This window comes from Petaurus breviceps, unplaced genomic scaffold (genome assembly GCF_028583685.1).
Source record: "Petaurus breviceps papuanus isolate PSGF00001 unplaced genomic scaffold, PetGlider_PUasm1.0 90895, whole genome shotgun sequence".
NCBI lineage: Eukaryota > Metazoa > Chordata > Mammalia > Diprotodontia > Petauridae > Petaurus > Petaurus breviceps.
This window is the reverse complement of record NW_027187372.1, coordinates 36,727,173-36,743,487: the sequence shown is the minus strand read 5'-3', so window position 1 is coordinate 36,743,487 and position 16,315 is coordinate 36,727,173. Positions and strand designations below refer to the sequence as shown.

The window sequence follows — 16,315 nt, the reverse complement described above, 5'->3', positions numbered from 1 at the left end:
TGTTCCTTTCTGATCCTATCCATCTGCTTAATGAAAGGGAGCAGAAGTGCAGATAACTGAAATTCCTTTCATCTAAAATGTTTTTCTTGGTGCCATTTATCAACCTTAATCATACCAGAAAATCTGAGTTCCAATTATTTAGTTCTAGTTACTTGTAACCTTGGATAAGTCATTCGCTTTTGGGGGTCTCAGTTCCCTTATTTGTAAAATAAATGGGTTGGAACTGATCCTTAAGTTCACTAGAAGTGCTAACATTTTATTTTGTATGAGTTTGCACTGAGTAATTACTAGCTGAGCATCAGGAAGAGGTGACCACGGAGTGTACTCTGGTGCAGTAGAAAGAACACTAGATGAGGAGTGAGGAGATGGGTTTAATCTTGATTTTGTCACTAACTCCCTGTGTGGCCTCCTTGGGTAGGGCATATGTCTTCTGCCTCTGTAAAAGGAGAGTGTTGGACTAGCTGTCCCTTCTGTCTGACAGTCTGTGCTCTTGTAAATGTTTGAGTAGGAGTGTGAGGGACAGAACTAGTCTGTGGTTAATTCTGGCTTTGGATGAGCTGGGAATCAGACTCATTGTTCCATATGAGGATAATTGAAATTTGATTGTAGTCAGTGTTTAGAAAACTTCATTCATTTGTTTTGCTGAAAGAAAAAAAGGGGAGATTCTTGTTGCTGGTAGCTCCCCAAACTTCTCTTTCCCTGGCATCGTTACCTTGAGTTGGGACTCAAGAGGAGGGTTCTGTGTGCACGAATGTCGGGGCTTGCTTTACAGTCTGAGAAGCTGTGCAGCTTCCCCTACTCCTCCACTTGCCCTTTTCAAAAGTGGTCTTAAACATCTGAGCTTGGCAGACAAAGCCTGTCTCCAGCCTGGCTTATCTCTTCAGATAGTTCACATTAACCCTTGTCACACACCTCTTAGAATCCTTAGCTTCCTCCATGGTTCAGATCAGCTGTCACTTCCATCACGAAGCTTCTCCTTGTTTTCTTGGTTGTTCTCTCCCTCTTCAAGTTATTTTTACTTATCTGTGTATGACTCAGTAGAATGTAATCCCCTTGTGGACCTTTTCCTGGTTTCCTGTTTTGTCTTTGTTTGCACTTCTCACAGTGCTTTGCATGTATTAGCTGCCTAATAAATGCTTGTTCAATCAAATGGGCCACATGCATGGAAAGGGATTGTTTTTTACCTTCCAAGACCTGTCAGAAGCTTGGAGCAGTGTAGACAGCAGCTCTTGGAGAACCACCATCTTGTGCTTCAGAACCAGCTCTCTCTGTAGGGCTTCCTGGAAGTGAAATGAAGCAAGGATGAATTAAACTGACAGGGACAGGAGGACTGACTGGCAGGGGTGGGGTAGGTGCTGGCTTATTACTTACTTTGAGGTAGTCAGAAAGCTGGATAATTTCCTAAGGAGAAAGAGAAAGATATTAAAAAGAACTTAATGCCCATGACCTCAAATAGATCACAAGCAGAGTTGAAGTGTGTTGTGTATGTACATATGTCTAACACACGGTAGACACTTAACAGATGCTTGTTGATTATGTGTGACTTTAGGTAAGTGATGCAGTGGAAAGGGTGTTGTATTTGAACTCATTCATTTGATTCCTGGTTTTGTTATTTTCTACATGTATGATCCTGGAAAAGTCACTTACCCTGTATTAGTTCTTCATCTGTAAAGTGAAGGGGCTGGATCAAATGATCTCGTAGGTCCTTTCTAACTCTACAATCCTATGGGCTTTTGATATCCACCCTGGATTTTTTCAGGGTTGTATTTTGGGCCCATGTTTTTGTCTAACTGCCTCATCAATTCCTCTGCTCTGTGAGGAGCATGTCCTGTTCCAGCATGGGTTTCTCTTACCTTGTCCAGGACTGCAATCCCACAACTGAGAAAAGAAAAAAATGAAAGGAGATGGCTATTAGATTTCGACAGCTGGACCAAAGAAACACAAGGTTCATCAGTGAATTAACCCCTTCCATTCTATTCTTTCCCATAGTTTATGGTTCCCTCCTTTCCTTTAATATTAGAAGGAAACACACACACACATATACACACGCTTATACATACACATATACACACATATATGCATATAAATATACACATACACATATAGTCCCTACCCTCTTCCATCCATTGGGAGTACACATGTTATAGAAGGAGTCTGACTAGAGGAACAGGAATGTGAGAGGTTTGGGACCAGGAAATAACCATGGAAATACTCACTTGGTTTGCTGACTGGCATCATTTTTAATTGTTAGTTGTACTCCTAATGATTTTGTCTGTGTACCTGAGGAAAGAGAGGAGTAGGGAAAAGACTTGTTGGGGTGAAGTTCTGGCCCTGTAACAGTCAGAGACATAGGAGATAATCGTTTTGGAGAAAGAGCAGCTGAGTTAGGATATCATCCATTTCCAGTAAGTTGGGGGTCATTGCTGGATGTCTCTCTGCATGGCCTTATACAACTTGGGGAAAAAATCTCCTTCATACCTTGATGGAGTGTGAGTGGCTTTTTGACTAGCACCTCCACTGGTGAGAGTTCCCAAGTAGAAGGATGGTCAGAGGGATCCCTGTGGTTTCCTGGGGAAGGTTGGTGTTCTATTGAAAAGTCCTTGGTGCTGGTCCCAAATTCCTGCAAAGAAATCAGGAGATGATAAAGATCAATTCCCAAACCTCAGGAAACTTTTTATCCTGCTACAAAAAGCTGAATTAGGAATTTTAGGCTCAGAAACTCTCTGAATGACTCAAGAAAACTTTGTTTTAACTTGCTCTCCTGCTCTGGCTTTCAAGACACTAGAGTCATTCTAGAAATTAACCTTTCTTGACATAGAAAGTGAACATCTCAATCACCCCCTTGATTCTAGGTAGTACTACTGCTCCCTAGTTCAGACAGATAATAGTCAGGGCTTTCCAATGGCTTGTGCTCTCCCAGACCAGGCTTTCATTGCTCCATTCACAATATTTGGAATCCTTGTAGTTCTTTGTATATGATTTACATAGCTATTATGGTGTAGTGGATTGAATACTGAACCAAGAGTCAAGGAAATCTGTTCTCAGCTCTTTTACAAATTAGCAGAATGACCTTGGTGAAGCACTTAACCTCATCATCAGAAGGTAGATGAGCCAGGTGTGGAGGTATGATTTTGTAATCTCATTTATGTAATCCCAGGAGCTGGTGGATACCCTGAACTTTGAAATTCTGAGCTGCATGGGGGTCTGCTGATGAAATGTCTGTATGAGGTCCAGTATCACTATGGTGAGCCCCCAGGATGGGAGATTCACCAGGTTGCTTAAGGAGGGATGAATCTGTCAAGGTCAAATATGGAACAGGTCAAAACTTCTATGTTAATCAGTAGTAAGATCAGGCCTGTGAGCAGCCCCTGCACTTCCAATTTGGGCAAGAGAGGGAGAGCCAGTTTTTTTTTTAAAAAGAAAAGAACAAAAAGAAGCTAGATGAACATTTGTCATGGCTTTTGTAGCTGGGATCCATAATTTGGTCTAAATGACCTATGAGATTTCTTCCAACTCTAAGACTCGATGTCTTTCTTTATACCTAAAGTTTCTCATCAGTAAAATAAATGTTTTGGACACTAAAGGCATGCTTATCAAATGAAATTCTTATTTGGGGGGGTTAGCTAATAGTCTGGATGATAGAATTAAGATCAAGCCAAATCAAAAAGCATTTAAGTCAATAAGCATTGTCAAAATACAAAGACAAGCTAGAACAGTGAGATGACATTTAAGTTTAAAAAAAATAAATCAGTGGCATAAATAGAAGATAAAGAGTGACATGATTAGAGTACAGTTCCAGGATTTTAGCAAACTGCAGTTTCAATAAGAATCAACATTGTTCTAGGACAAACAGAAAAGAAGCTAACAAAATCTTGTTGCAATAAATAATGGAGGTATAGCATTCAAAATTAGACAACTTGGACAGGCCACATCAGAAGAATGTGTCCAGTTCTGTGTTTCATGTTTTAGGAGGGACATTGACAAGCCTTACATTTAGAGGGGGGTGGCCAAAATGGCAGGGAGCTTTCAAACCACTTCACATGGGCATCAGTCAAAGGAACTGGAGATATTTAAACCCTTCAGTCAAGAGGGCAGGGGAAGGGGAGAGGTCTAGGATAGTTCTTTTTGAGTATTGAAAGTGCTATCTTTTGGACAGACTCAAGAGGACAAAACTTGGACCACTGGAGGGAATTAAAAGAAGACAGATTCTGGCTCAATATAAAGAAACAATTCCTCAGTTAGAGTTATGAATCATTAGAAGTGCTCAAGTAGAAACTGAATGGCCTTTTATTAGGAATTCTCTAGAGAAAATGTATATTTCAGGTAGGGGTTGTATTAGATGATTTCTGATATTACTCCTAGTTCTCACATTCTATAATCCTTGAGCATTGCACTAGAAAGGGACAGAAAGATAAACTTGAAAACCTCTTTCTTCTCTTCTTCCTCTTCTCTTCCTTCTCTCTCTGTCTTGGTAGACTAGAATTACAATGGTCACTCATGGGTCCAATCCCACTGCCGATCAACACAATAGCTTTTATCCGCTACCTTTCAGACCTGGGACAATTTGCCCTTCCCCTCAGAGATTCTGATGGATCCCTTCTTCTGGGGGCTTACCATATCGGTGCGGGACTCAGGATGGACACCTAATTGACTTTAGAGATTTACTGCAACTCAGAACTTCTGAGCTCAAGTGATCCAGCAGCCTCAGCCTCCTTGGGGGCAGAGTGTATAGGTGTGTACCAGAATGCCTGGTCAAGCTTTTCATTTCAAAACTTCTTGAAGTTCTTCCCTAAAATGTATCAAATACACATCTTTCCTTGTAAAGAATAATATAGAATATATTACAATATATAGATAATATAGTGGGGAATTTTTTTTCTGATTGATTGGGGTTCTCCTGGTTTTCTGGGGCTATCATTCTGAACATAAGGTTCTTTCAGCATCAGTCTGCTTGATTAATTGCAGATGAGTCAGTCAAGAGGTTCTGATAGATAGAGTACCTACTCTGGGCCCAGTGCTTTTCTAGCCATAGTGGGAATGCCTGAGAAAATAGAAAATGCTTTTGCTACTTGCTCTGCCCTGTTAGAGTTTACAATCTATTTGGGAAGGCAAGATTAACACAAGTGGAACAATGAGAGAACTATACAAGGACTAATGGTTCCAGGAGTGGAGAACCTGAGGCCTCAAGGCCACATGTGGCCCTCTAGGTACTCCAGTGTGGGCCTTTGACTGAATCTAAACTGTACAGAACAAATCCCCTTAATAAAAGGATTTGTTCTGTAGAACTTGAACTCAGTCAAAAGGCTTCACCCAAGGACCTAGAAGGCCATACATGGCCTTGAGGCCTCAGGTTCTCCACCTTGGCTGTGCTACCAATTTTAAATGCTATAGAGATGAGAAAAATCAAAGTCAGAGCTTGAAAAGGGGTCTTTAATGATGGATAGGATTTGAATATGTAGAAAGAAGAGAGACTGAGGGAGAGGTACAAAGGTTTGGAGGTAGGAATGAACATTCTATGTTTAGGGGATATCAAAAAGGCTAACTTGATTGATGATGAGGGTTTGTATGGGGAAATAATGTAGGTGTAAGAGGTATGGTTGATTAGACTGGCTATGAACTGACCATGGGCTCTACACTGTGGGCATAGTTTTATTAAGCCTGAACATCAGTGTGGTACAGTGGAAGGAGGTCTGACTCTGGAGTTAGAGGATCTGTGTTCATATCTCACCTCTGATGCTTATTCCTGTGTGACTTAATGTCACTTAATGTCCCTGAACTGGTTTTCTCATCTATGAGATGAATGGTTGGCCTAGCTGGCCTCCGAGGTCTCTTCTGCTTCCAGATCTGTTATTAGCTCTCCCATATGGCAATTTCCTGTTCTCCAGGCCCAGCTCAAGGGCCACCTCCTCCTACTGCCTTTCCTAAGTCTCTTGGCCAGAAGTGATGGCTTCTTCCTTGGAATGCTCATTTTTCCCCCTTGACCTCTCTTATCTCTAGTGATAAATGATATTTAGTGACGTATAGCTCTCATCCCTCTAGTAGGCTGTCAATTCCTTAAAGAGCAGACACAATGTCATTTTTCCTCTTTGTATCCTTTGTGCCCTGCATAGTGCACTATCTGTGGCACACGTGTTGGAATGAGTAGAGAGTGGAAGGAAAACATCTTATGTTCAGAATGATAGTCCCAATGACCCACAAGATCCTCAATCAACCTAACAGCAACAACAACAACAAAATTCTTCCATCTATGTTATTGATATAATCTTCCATTCTATGTCATCCTTACCAAGGAAGGAGATATATTTGATATATTTTAGGAAGATTTTCAAGAAGTTTTAAAATAAAAAGGGTTGGCCAGGCATGCTGGTACACAATTATAATCCCTGCTACCAGGGAGGTGGAGGTTTCTGGATTGCTTGACCTTAGGAATTCTGAATTGTAACAGATCTAAAGACATTCAGTGTCTACACTGAGTCCAATACTAAAATGGGGAGAAACTCTGATTAGGAGAGTCATGTTAAATTGCAGCTTTGCTATGTAGCTGAAGGAAAGGGGATTGATTTTTAAAATTAATTTTTTTTTAATGAGCAATTGGGGTTAAGTAACTTGCTCAAGGTTACACGGCCAGTTGTTTCTGGGTGTGGTGCTAAGTGTCAGAGCCCAGATTCGATCCCCAGGTCATCCCGACACTGGGGCCGGTGCTCTTACTCGCTGAGCCACCTGGCCGCCCCTTTAAATCACTTTTAAGTGAGCTTATTCTCTGTTGTTCTTCCCTTAGCCCCAGACTAATGCAAATAGTGTGGAGAACATCCCTCTGTAGTGGTTACCTGTTGTCCAGATGACAACTCCATGCCACTGCAGAGGTTGGATACCTGGAGGTCCTCTTTTCTTAAGACCCCCTGGGTCTCAGATAATGAGCTTTTCACTTTCTCTTCTTCTACCTCCAAGTTCCTTCTCTTAAAAAATTGCAGTTGACGTGGGCTCTGGGTCTGCTCGCTGCAGGGCCTTCTTCTAGTCCTCCTCATCTGGCGGCATGTGGTCATGTTGGGGTGTCGGCGACGGCTCTCTCGAGCGTCCTGGTGACGCTCACACTTAGCTTCATAGGTCTCAGCTCTCCGGGCTGGTCCAGCTGATGGCTTGGACTCTGGGTAGATCATGGTGCTTTAGTGACCTGTCCTGCTTGGCTCTTGGTTCTTAGGACAGCTTTCTTATCCTAGAGCAAGCCAAGAGGTATGAATAGGGACAAGAATTTTGTGTGAGTGAAGCAGAAAAACCAAACTGAACCAAGCCCCCCAAACCCTTTTCCTGTAAGAAGAAGAGACAAAGATGGGCAGAGTAGAGTGCTGTTCTGGAGTCTGACCTGAGTCCATCGATAACTTCTGTCTCCTAGGCAAGTTTCTACTTCTCCCTTATTTTTAGTCTACTTTTGTAAAATGGGAAGTGTTCTCTTCCCTTTTCCATCTTTCTTAGTCAGGAATGCCATGAACATGGATTAAGTTAAAACTGTAATGAGCTTTTAGATTTTCAGGGATATGAGTCTTTAGCTGAGGCTAGACTTCATTCTTTAAAAATAAATTTTTATTCCTATCTTTAGTTTTATATCTCCTAGATTTCTCCTAGATTGCTCCCCCCAAAGCCATTTCTTATAACAAAGAAAAAAGAAGGGAAAAATAATTCTGCTTCACTGGAAAAGTGTACCATTATATGCAAATGTTCTACATTCAGAGTCCCCCACCTCTGCCATGAAGGAGAAGACTGGGAGAGAACAAGCCTTTATTGAGCACCTACTATATGCCAGCACTTTACATATGATCCTCACAACAACCCAGGGAATTAGGTGCTATCTTACATTTTACAGTTGAAGACACTGAGGCAGACAGAAGTAAAATGGCTTGCCCAGGGTCACACAGCTAGTAAGTACTTGTCTGAGGCCACATTTGAACTTAGATATTTCTGACTCCAAAACCGGTATTTTATCCATTTTGCCTAGCTGCACTTAACAGTGGCAGTCAATAAGTGCCCTTCATAAGATTTACTTGAAGTTTTCCCTCTTTGTCCTCTGGACTCTGTAGAGTTCTGTCCTTAGAAGGAGTCAACATCTTCCTCCCATCTTGTAGAATAAACTGCTATTTGAGACTGTCAAGGACTATTCTTGGACTATTCTTAAGGCAAGTAGGCCTGGTCCCAGCCAAAGCTCTGGATTGGAAATCCCACTGCTGTCCCTCCATGGTTGAACCCTAAATCAGTATTCTTCTTCCATCTCAAACCCCAGTCTCAGCTCATGAAATAGGACCTGATTTTTAGCCTCATTTCAGGTAATCATTAAGCATTTATTGGATTACTGCAAAAAAGTGTATAATTCAAACCTCAGATTTCAATTCCTGGCTCAATAACTCTAGAAAGGGAACTCCTTTTTAAAGGCAATCTGCCTACTGAGGCTGTGCCTCTCTGTTTTCTAAACCTGTATTAGAACTGCCTTTTAACCCTCCCTGGATCATACACTCTTAGCATCAGTGAACCTCATCAGATCACAGGATTATAAATAGAGAGCTAACTCCCCCAAGGACCCTTGCCAGGGTACAAATCATACTGCTGTGCCTCTGCATGGTTTCCTTTTTTTTTTTTTTTAAGTATTTCCACATTAGTCATGTTGTGAAAGAAGAATCAGAACAAAAGGAAAAAGCCTTTTGAGAAAGAGAAAAAACACGAGAAAGAAAAAACAAACAAAAAAGTGAAAATAGTATGCTCTGATCTGCTTTCAGACTCTATATTCAGACATCTTTCTCTGGATGTGGATAGCATTTTCTATCATGAGTCTTTCCGTATTTTCCATCAGGAGTCTTAAATCCTTACATTGTAGAGAAGAACTAAGTCTATCGTAGTTGATCATCGAACAATGTTGTTATTACTGTGTACAATGTTCTCTTGGTTCTGCTCACTTCATTTAGCATCAGTTCGTGTAAATCTTTCCATGTTTTTCTGAAGTCTGTCTGCTCATTATTTCTTATAGCACAATAGTATTCCATTACATTCGTATACCACTACTTGTTCAGCCATTCCCCAATTGGTGGGCATCCCTTCAATTTCCAGTTCTTTGCCACATGGTCTCACTTCTGACATGGTGTCTAGCACCCAGACCTAAGACTCTTATTTTTCTTTCCTCTTCTCCCCTCCTATTCCCTTTCCCCCACCCCCAACTCTTGCCCCACTTATCTTCCCTCTACATTCTGTCTTGTGGTTATTATACAGACCTTTCATTTCCCTCTCTAGAAACTACTGAAACAGTGATGGACAGACCCCCAATGAATTTAAGCCTGATGTAGATTAGGGAAAATTGTGCATCCTGTCCTTTCCCCTCACTGGCTACCTTAGGATGTGATATTCACTAGGCTGGGTGGGGAGTGTATATTTGACCAAAGTTTGAGGTGGCCTTTTTGGACAGGGTGAAGATTGGGGAGTGTGCCTCTTTAGCCTGGACATAGTTTTTGTTCAGGCTGGACTAGTCAGGTAGGCACAAACATGACTGGGACAGGGAAAGGGTGATTGGGAGGTGGGGAACAGGCTGCCTGAAAGCCTGAAATCCACTTTGTCTGAGGTGGCATTCTAGGCCACCACCCTATCCTGCCTCTGATTTTTACTGATTCTTACTAATGCCAGTTGACTCTCAGGCTCTGTAGCAGAGGTAAATGACCTGAAAAAACTGAGATAACTCTCCTTCCTCACTTAAAAGAGAATTATAGAGGTGGCAGTGGGACAGAGGGAGATGACACAATATTCTAGCTCAGCTGGCTACACTGATCCAATTAATTGCTCACCTCCCCACTTCCCAATGGGCAGGTACAGTGAGTGACCAAAGAATGGGTTCTAGCAGAAAGGACTCCCCAAGAAGGGGAAAATTCCTAGATTCCCATATCTCAGAACTTTCCCTAGCTTTGCCCTGTTCCTATATCATCACTTATGTATACTTACACATGTGATAATCATCATAACTAACATTTATAAAGGCCGATTCTGTGCAAAGCATATGTACATGGTGTTTACCTTGATAGAATATAAACTCTGACCCCTTGAGGACAGAGACTTTTTATCACTTTTGTTTGTATTCTTAGAATCTGTCACAATGCTTGGCATGTTAGAGGAGCTTGTGGATCGATAGATTGACTGACATGTCTAGCCTCTCAGGTGGATTCTTCTGGACAATAGTGAATGGAGATAGCCTTGGCCCTAGAGATACTTCTGGCCTGTAGTGCCAGCAACAGAATGACCCAAGTGTTGGGATTTCCCAGAAACAGGAAGCCTGCCAATCTAGGCACTGGAGACATAGGCAAGTGAAGAGAAAGGAAATGGAGAGCTTATGGTGCTCTGTACTCTGACTGGTTTACAGAGGGGCCAGGCTGAGGAGATAAGTGTCTGCTTTGTGGCATCTGGAAGGAATGCCTGGTGCTCAGTGAGTAGTGTGGGCTGCAGTGAGCCCAGGAAGGGAAGCTGTAGTATTACTGGTTCCCCTCTTCCAATCCTCCTTCCTAAGAAGAATTATGTCAAGGGGAGATGCTCCTAAAGGGTGACCAAGTTGGTGTCTTTGGCTTGAGTAGCATTTGCCTCTCCCCTGGGTCAGTGCTCCCCTCGACTTTGCTCTCTGCCTGGGTTGGCACCCCCCATTACTGAGGGACTTGATGCTAACAAATCAGTTTGCTGAATCATCAGGACTTTCTGCATGAGTAAGGGCCCTGTCTGTCTGTGTCTTAGAAGTTAGGGATAGGAGGGGAAACCTGTGAAAGGCACCATGGAATAAACGATAGAATTCCCCAGCTGGAGTCAGGAAGCTGATGGTTGTTGCTGAGTTGTTTTTGGCATCATTGTTACTGAGTTGTATCACTTGTGTCTGACCCTTCTTGACGCACTTTGTTTATTTTTTTGGCAATGATAAAGGAGTGGTTTGCCATTTCCTTCTCCAGCTCATTTTACAGATGAGGAAACTAAGGCAAACTGGATTAAGTGACTTGCCCAGGGTCACACAGCTAGTAAGTGTCTGAGACCAGATTTGAATTCAGGAAGATGATGAGTCTTTTTGATTCCAAGTCTAGCACTCTATCTACTGTGCCACTTAGCTGCCCAGATTCAGGAAGATCTGGGTTGAAATGTTGCCTTAACTGCTTAAAAGCTGTATTATCCTGAACAAAGCAATTAATTTCTCTAGGTTTCAGTCCCTTACCTATAAAAATGAGGGGATTGAACTAGATGGTCTCTATGATTACTTTTAACCCTAAATATGAGTTTGCACAGCCCTTCTAACAGTAGACCCACTGCTTAGCAGTTAATATATGAAATTCAGGCTAGAAGGGGGGCCCTTAAGTCTTTCTGAGGGGATGATTGTATTTCATTCATTCGTTCATTTGTTCATTAATTCATTCATTCATCATAACTGAATAGTGGAAAGAATACTGAATTTGCAATCACAGGACTTAAGTTCTTGTCTCTTCCATTTATTAGTTATTACCCATTGGGCTAGTTACTTAATCTCTCTGAGCCTTAGATGCCTTATCTATAAAATGAAGGGATTGAGTCCAATCTAATGACCTCTAAGATTCTTTTTAGCTTTAAATCTGTGATCTTATGAGATCCATGAATACATATTTGTTTCCTTTCTTACATATCATATAGAGGAGAGATGGAAACTACCCTTTGTCCTCACTGACTGGAGTTTTGGAATTTAATTCTATTTTTTCCTGCTCTTCAGATGACTCAGTAGTATTCATTTAAGTGTTTCTTTCTTCTGCCCCAGGCAGATTGAACATGAAAACCTCCTCTGACCCACCCCAAAGTCAGAGGCCAAAATGCGGATATGGGCAAAAATACACAAGCTTTTCCCCCAGTTACCTTTTTGTCCCAGATGCTTTCGGGCCAGCAGCAGAAGGGAGTGTTCTTAGAAGAAGCAGTGTTGGGGCCTTAACATTCCCGTTCTCTAGGGGATCAAGTTTGGCTTTGGTCTCAGATGGGGCAAGAGAAATGGTTGAAGTTTGGGGTTTTCAATCTGCCGTTCCAATCCTTGCTGACATTTCCCTCCTTCACCGACCTTTCTTTTTTCAGTAGTCCTGTTGAAACAGGAAACAGATGAAGTCACAGTACTTACAAACCCCAGTTCCTCTCTTACTTATTGCTACAGCAAGGGGGAACCCTCAGCCCTTGAAATCTTGAGGACTAGGTTTAGGTGTCTCTCAGTTTGGGTTGTTGGGTCTGTGATTGTCCTTTCACTGTCTAACCTTCTCTTTTGGCTGTTGGGTCTGCTAAATTGGGGGTAGCTGGGCAGGGAGCTTTCGTTCTGGGAATACAAGAGAATGATCTGAATTAAACCTTGTGTTTCTGAAAAAGACAGACAACTTAAAATGTTTTTATTGAATATATTCTGTTTTTGCTTCATTGTTATTTCCAAATATAACCGTTTTCCCCCTCCTCTACCCAGAGACCATCCGATATAACAAAGAATATATAAGAAAGCTAAAAAAGTAGTTGAGTAAAACTGAGTCTGACAGTATGTGAAATGTTCCATTATCCACAGTAACCCTTCAAAGAGGTGGGAGATACCTCTTTTCTCATTTTGTTGTAAAACCCACACTTGGTCAATATCATTATATGATATTCAGGCCTCCCCTGCCTCCCCCCTGCCTCCCCCCCCCTTCCCCCCGCCGTTTCTTTGTAATAGGTATTAACTAAATTGCTTTCCTGATTCTGATTATTTTACTTTGAATCATTTCGCATCTTCCCAGGCTTCTCTGAATTCTTTATATTCATTGTTTCTTATGATGTAGTAATATTGTCAAGATTACTTTGGTTGGGAATTGTTCCCCATACAGGTCTCTGCTGTGCCACATATTCAGATACGTGAGGAAGAAGTAGTCTAGGAGATGAATCATTCATGTGGAGGAATATATCTTCCATTATGTTGTGAACTCCTAGAGAGCCAGGACTGATTTTTGCTATTCTTTCTATCTCCAGCACAGTACCTGGCACATAGTAGGCACCTTTTAAATGCATATTGACTGACTCACATGGTTGTTGTGAGGATCAAATGAGATAATACATACAAATATTATATCAATAAAAATATTAGTATTACATTTTGGACTGTTCATATGGGCACACATACTATCTGGCCATCATTGGTAAGACTTGAGTCATGAATTCATTCATTCAAGAACCATATGAATGTACACTAAGCAAGGGCCATCCTTACATCTTTAGCTGACCTGACAGCCTTATCAATGTCTCATCAGCAAAAGCACCTGATTGAGGTGCTTGATCAGTTGGAATGCTTGATTTTCAAGCTCTTACTATTGACTTGTAAAAATGGCTATAAAGTAAAGAGGCTCCTTTTCTTGAAGGATTGATAAATAACGCTGAAGGCAGTTCTCAGTGGGGAATCCTAAACATGCTTGAAGGAAGCACAATACAATAAAAAGAGGATTAAATTGGAAGTCAGGCTTAAATCCAGGCTCTATCATCTATGTGACCTTGAGGAAGTTATTGACCTCGTATGACAATCTTTCAGATTTTTGAAGAATGCCATCGTGTTTCTCAGACAAATTTAACTGACCAGGTAGTAATGTTCTGAGGCCCCTCACTACCATCTTGATTGACCCTTTCTAGACTTGCACCACCTTGTCAATGATCCTCCTAAAATGTCACACCGAGAGCCAGAGAGAATACTTATACATGTTTTCTCACTGTAAAATAGGGCGTTGGACTACATGGCCTCCGAGATCCTTTCTGCTTCTCTATCTATCTGTCTTGAGCTCAAGACTCAGTTCAACTACCACCTGCAATATAAAGCCTTTCCTGGTCCCTCCCAGCTGCTAGTCCACCCTCTACCCAAACTACCTTGTATTCAATCTGTACATATAATACCTCCTCCATTATAATGTAAGCTTCCTCTTGTTTCACTTCAATGCTTTAGTTTAGACCCCTCTCTCTCACACTCCCATATCCAACCCATTACCATGGTCTGTCGATTTCTCCTTTCCAACACCTTTCCAAGGCACTCCTTTGTATCCTCTGATACTGCCAACACCCTGGTGTAGCCTCTCATCACCTCTCTTTGGAGGCAATAGGAGCCTATTTTCTCCATTACCAACCTTTTCCTCTGTCCTCTGATCACTGTTCAACCCACAGCTCTGGAATAATCTGCGGCTATCTACCTGTTTCTCTGTCACTGCTTGTTTGACTCTTGGTCTTTGAAACTGATCTCCAACAAAGGACTTTCACCGTCTAGCTGATAGGTATCGAAAAACTGCTCTAGGCTTTTCCCATTTCTTCCAAGTCACAGAATTACCTCTATAGTCTTCATAAATATCACTACCCTGTGATCTCAGGATCCCATGATTTCAAGGCCCTATATGGTATCAGATGCAAGTCTCTAGAGGCTGTCCATTAACTGCCTCTTATTCAAGTCAATTCCCTGCTCCTGTCATAGTGTTGTGTGGGGACACTTTCTACCTAGGATACAAATACTTTTGCCCAAACAGGGCATGGATAGTCTCCTAAGAATCTTCTTAATTTAGGGAAGAAACTTCTGTAAATATTTACTGACAACTGTACAAGTCATTCACTATCTCTTCCTGTCTCTCCCATGCGTGCCAGAGTGTTTTAATGCCACAGACAAAGAAGCAGAAAGGACCTTGGAGGCCATGTAGTCCAATGCCCTAATTTTACAGATGAGAAAACTGAGGCCTAGGTAGGTTGAATGATTTGCCTAAGACCACATAGATAATAAGCATCAGAAGTAGACTTTTATCCCAAATCCTTGGATTTCTTAACCAGTGCTCTTTTCTCCATGTCACACTGTCCACAATGCCATGCATCTCATGGCATCTCTAGACAATCCTTCCTTTTGCAAAGCAAGTCTTGACCTTTATTTCTATTTTCTTCATCTTTGGTGCTGAAGACTAGTGACTAGATTCTAAGTACTTTCTCAAACGTGCACCACTGCAGGAGTATTGGAATGCCTGTCAAAGTCAGACAATTTATATAATATAGATAGCGTGATATGGTGTTTCCTCAAATTAGAGAGCATCTCATAAGCACACTCTAAATATCTCTGTCCCAAATAAATAAATAAAATACCATGTGTTCCCTCTGGAGAGGCAAGTACATCATTTCACAATGACATTCTAATCCCTGGACTGACAGTGCTAGTTTTGGTTTAAATAATAATTTCAGTGTACAGAGGTGTGCAAAAACATCAGTGCTAAAGAGAACACAATGTGAAAAATTGGTAAAGCAAAAGTTTAGAGCATAAGCATGCAATTAGAGGGCAGTAAAACATAGCTGTTTGGTTCAGAATGAGAGATCCTGTAAGAAAACTAGACAAGATTTTTTTTTGTAAAAAATAAAATAAAAAAAGTTTAGTCACAGAAGTGCCTGAAGCATTCTAAACTGACCTTAAGAATTTTTACATTTTAAAAAATATCCTAAAGTCCTCTGGGCATACCTAACATCATGCTTCAATCAAGTATAAGCAGCCATGCACACCAACCAAAACCAGAGAGCACTCAGGAACCACCAAGTTCTCTGTGACTATCAAAAGAATAATTCCCTCTCACCCTTTAGTTTCATATCTCTCTCCCTTATTCCCTCCCTCCCTCTGTCTCTGTCTCTGTCTCTCTCTCTTATTCTGTCTGTCTCATGAATTTCCTTTCCTTTGTGACATTTGAGTAATGAAATATGTAGATTGGTAATGAAATAGTTAACTGCACTTCTCATATCTAAAATACAAAAAGAAAGAGAAAGCAAACCAATTCTTAAGAAAGAGATTCAGGAAATAGGCACACCTCTTTTGGAAAGGGGGAGGCAGATGAAGAGGGATGGGGAGCATGAGGAATCATCAGCCTTGGACTAGGCAGTTCAAACAATTTCAATAAATCCACTGTTTGTTATGTGCTTCTATGGCATTCCCTGCCCATACATAATGTCTAGCTGAAAGTTTCATTGCTGGTGCTTTATCTTCACAGCTCCTGGAGCACACCTCTGGATTCTTAAAGCAGCTGACCAGTCAAGGATTCACTCCCTCCACCTGCCTCTCCTATTGCCAGGGGCACTCCCAAACTTCATTCTCATTTTGCTTAACTTCAGCAGCAATCTTCCTCTCTTATTATGAGAGTGACTGGTGAGTAAATCAAAGTCTGGATGCATCAATCCAAAGTTAGGGATAACTCCCTAAAAGTGGAGGAGAGAAATGTTGGGGGATTTCCATTCTGACCAACAGGCATACATCTCAGGTGGGTGTGTCTCTCCTTGGCAACATCAAAGAACCAACTAAGTT

General features: G+C 41.5%; 1 protein-coding gene across 4 annotated transcripts in view; it reads right to left on the bottom strand.

Annotated features, from left to right (window-relative positions):
* TRAF3IP3 (TRAF3 interacting protein 3) overlaps nucleotides 1–12,096 on the bottom strand; it is a 37,615-nt gene extending 25,519 nt beyond the window's left edge. For 2 of the 4 annotated variants that reach the window (XM_069074780.1, XM_069074781.1), the window contains exons 1-7: nucleotides 11,878–12,096; nucleotides 6,828–7,213; nucleotides 2,479–2,620; nucleotides 2,217–2,280; nucleotides 1,854–1,878; nucleotides 1,372–1,401; nucleotides 1,185–1,280 (exon numbers count right to left, since the gene is read on the bottom strand). In XM_069074780.1, the coding sequence (XP_068930881.1) occupies nucleotides 1,185–1,280; nucleotides 1,372–1,401; nucleotides 1,854–1,878; nucleotides 2,217–2,280; nucleotides 2,479–2,620; nucleotides 6,828–7,157 (687 nt within the window). In that variant the 5' untranslated portion in view covers nucleotides 7,158–7,213; nucleotides 11,878–12,096. Of the gene's footprint in view, nucleotides 1–1,184; nucleotides 1,281–1,371; nucleotides 1,402–1,647; nucleotides 1,763–1,853; nucleotides 1,879–2,216; nucleotides 2,281–2,478; nucleotides 2,621–6,827; nucleotides 7,214–11,877 lie in introns of those variants that run through there. The other 2 variants (XM_069074782.1, XM_069074783.1) reach the window with 2 other exon arrangements.
* Nucleotides 12,097–16,315: the final 4,219 nt, after the last annotated feature.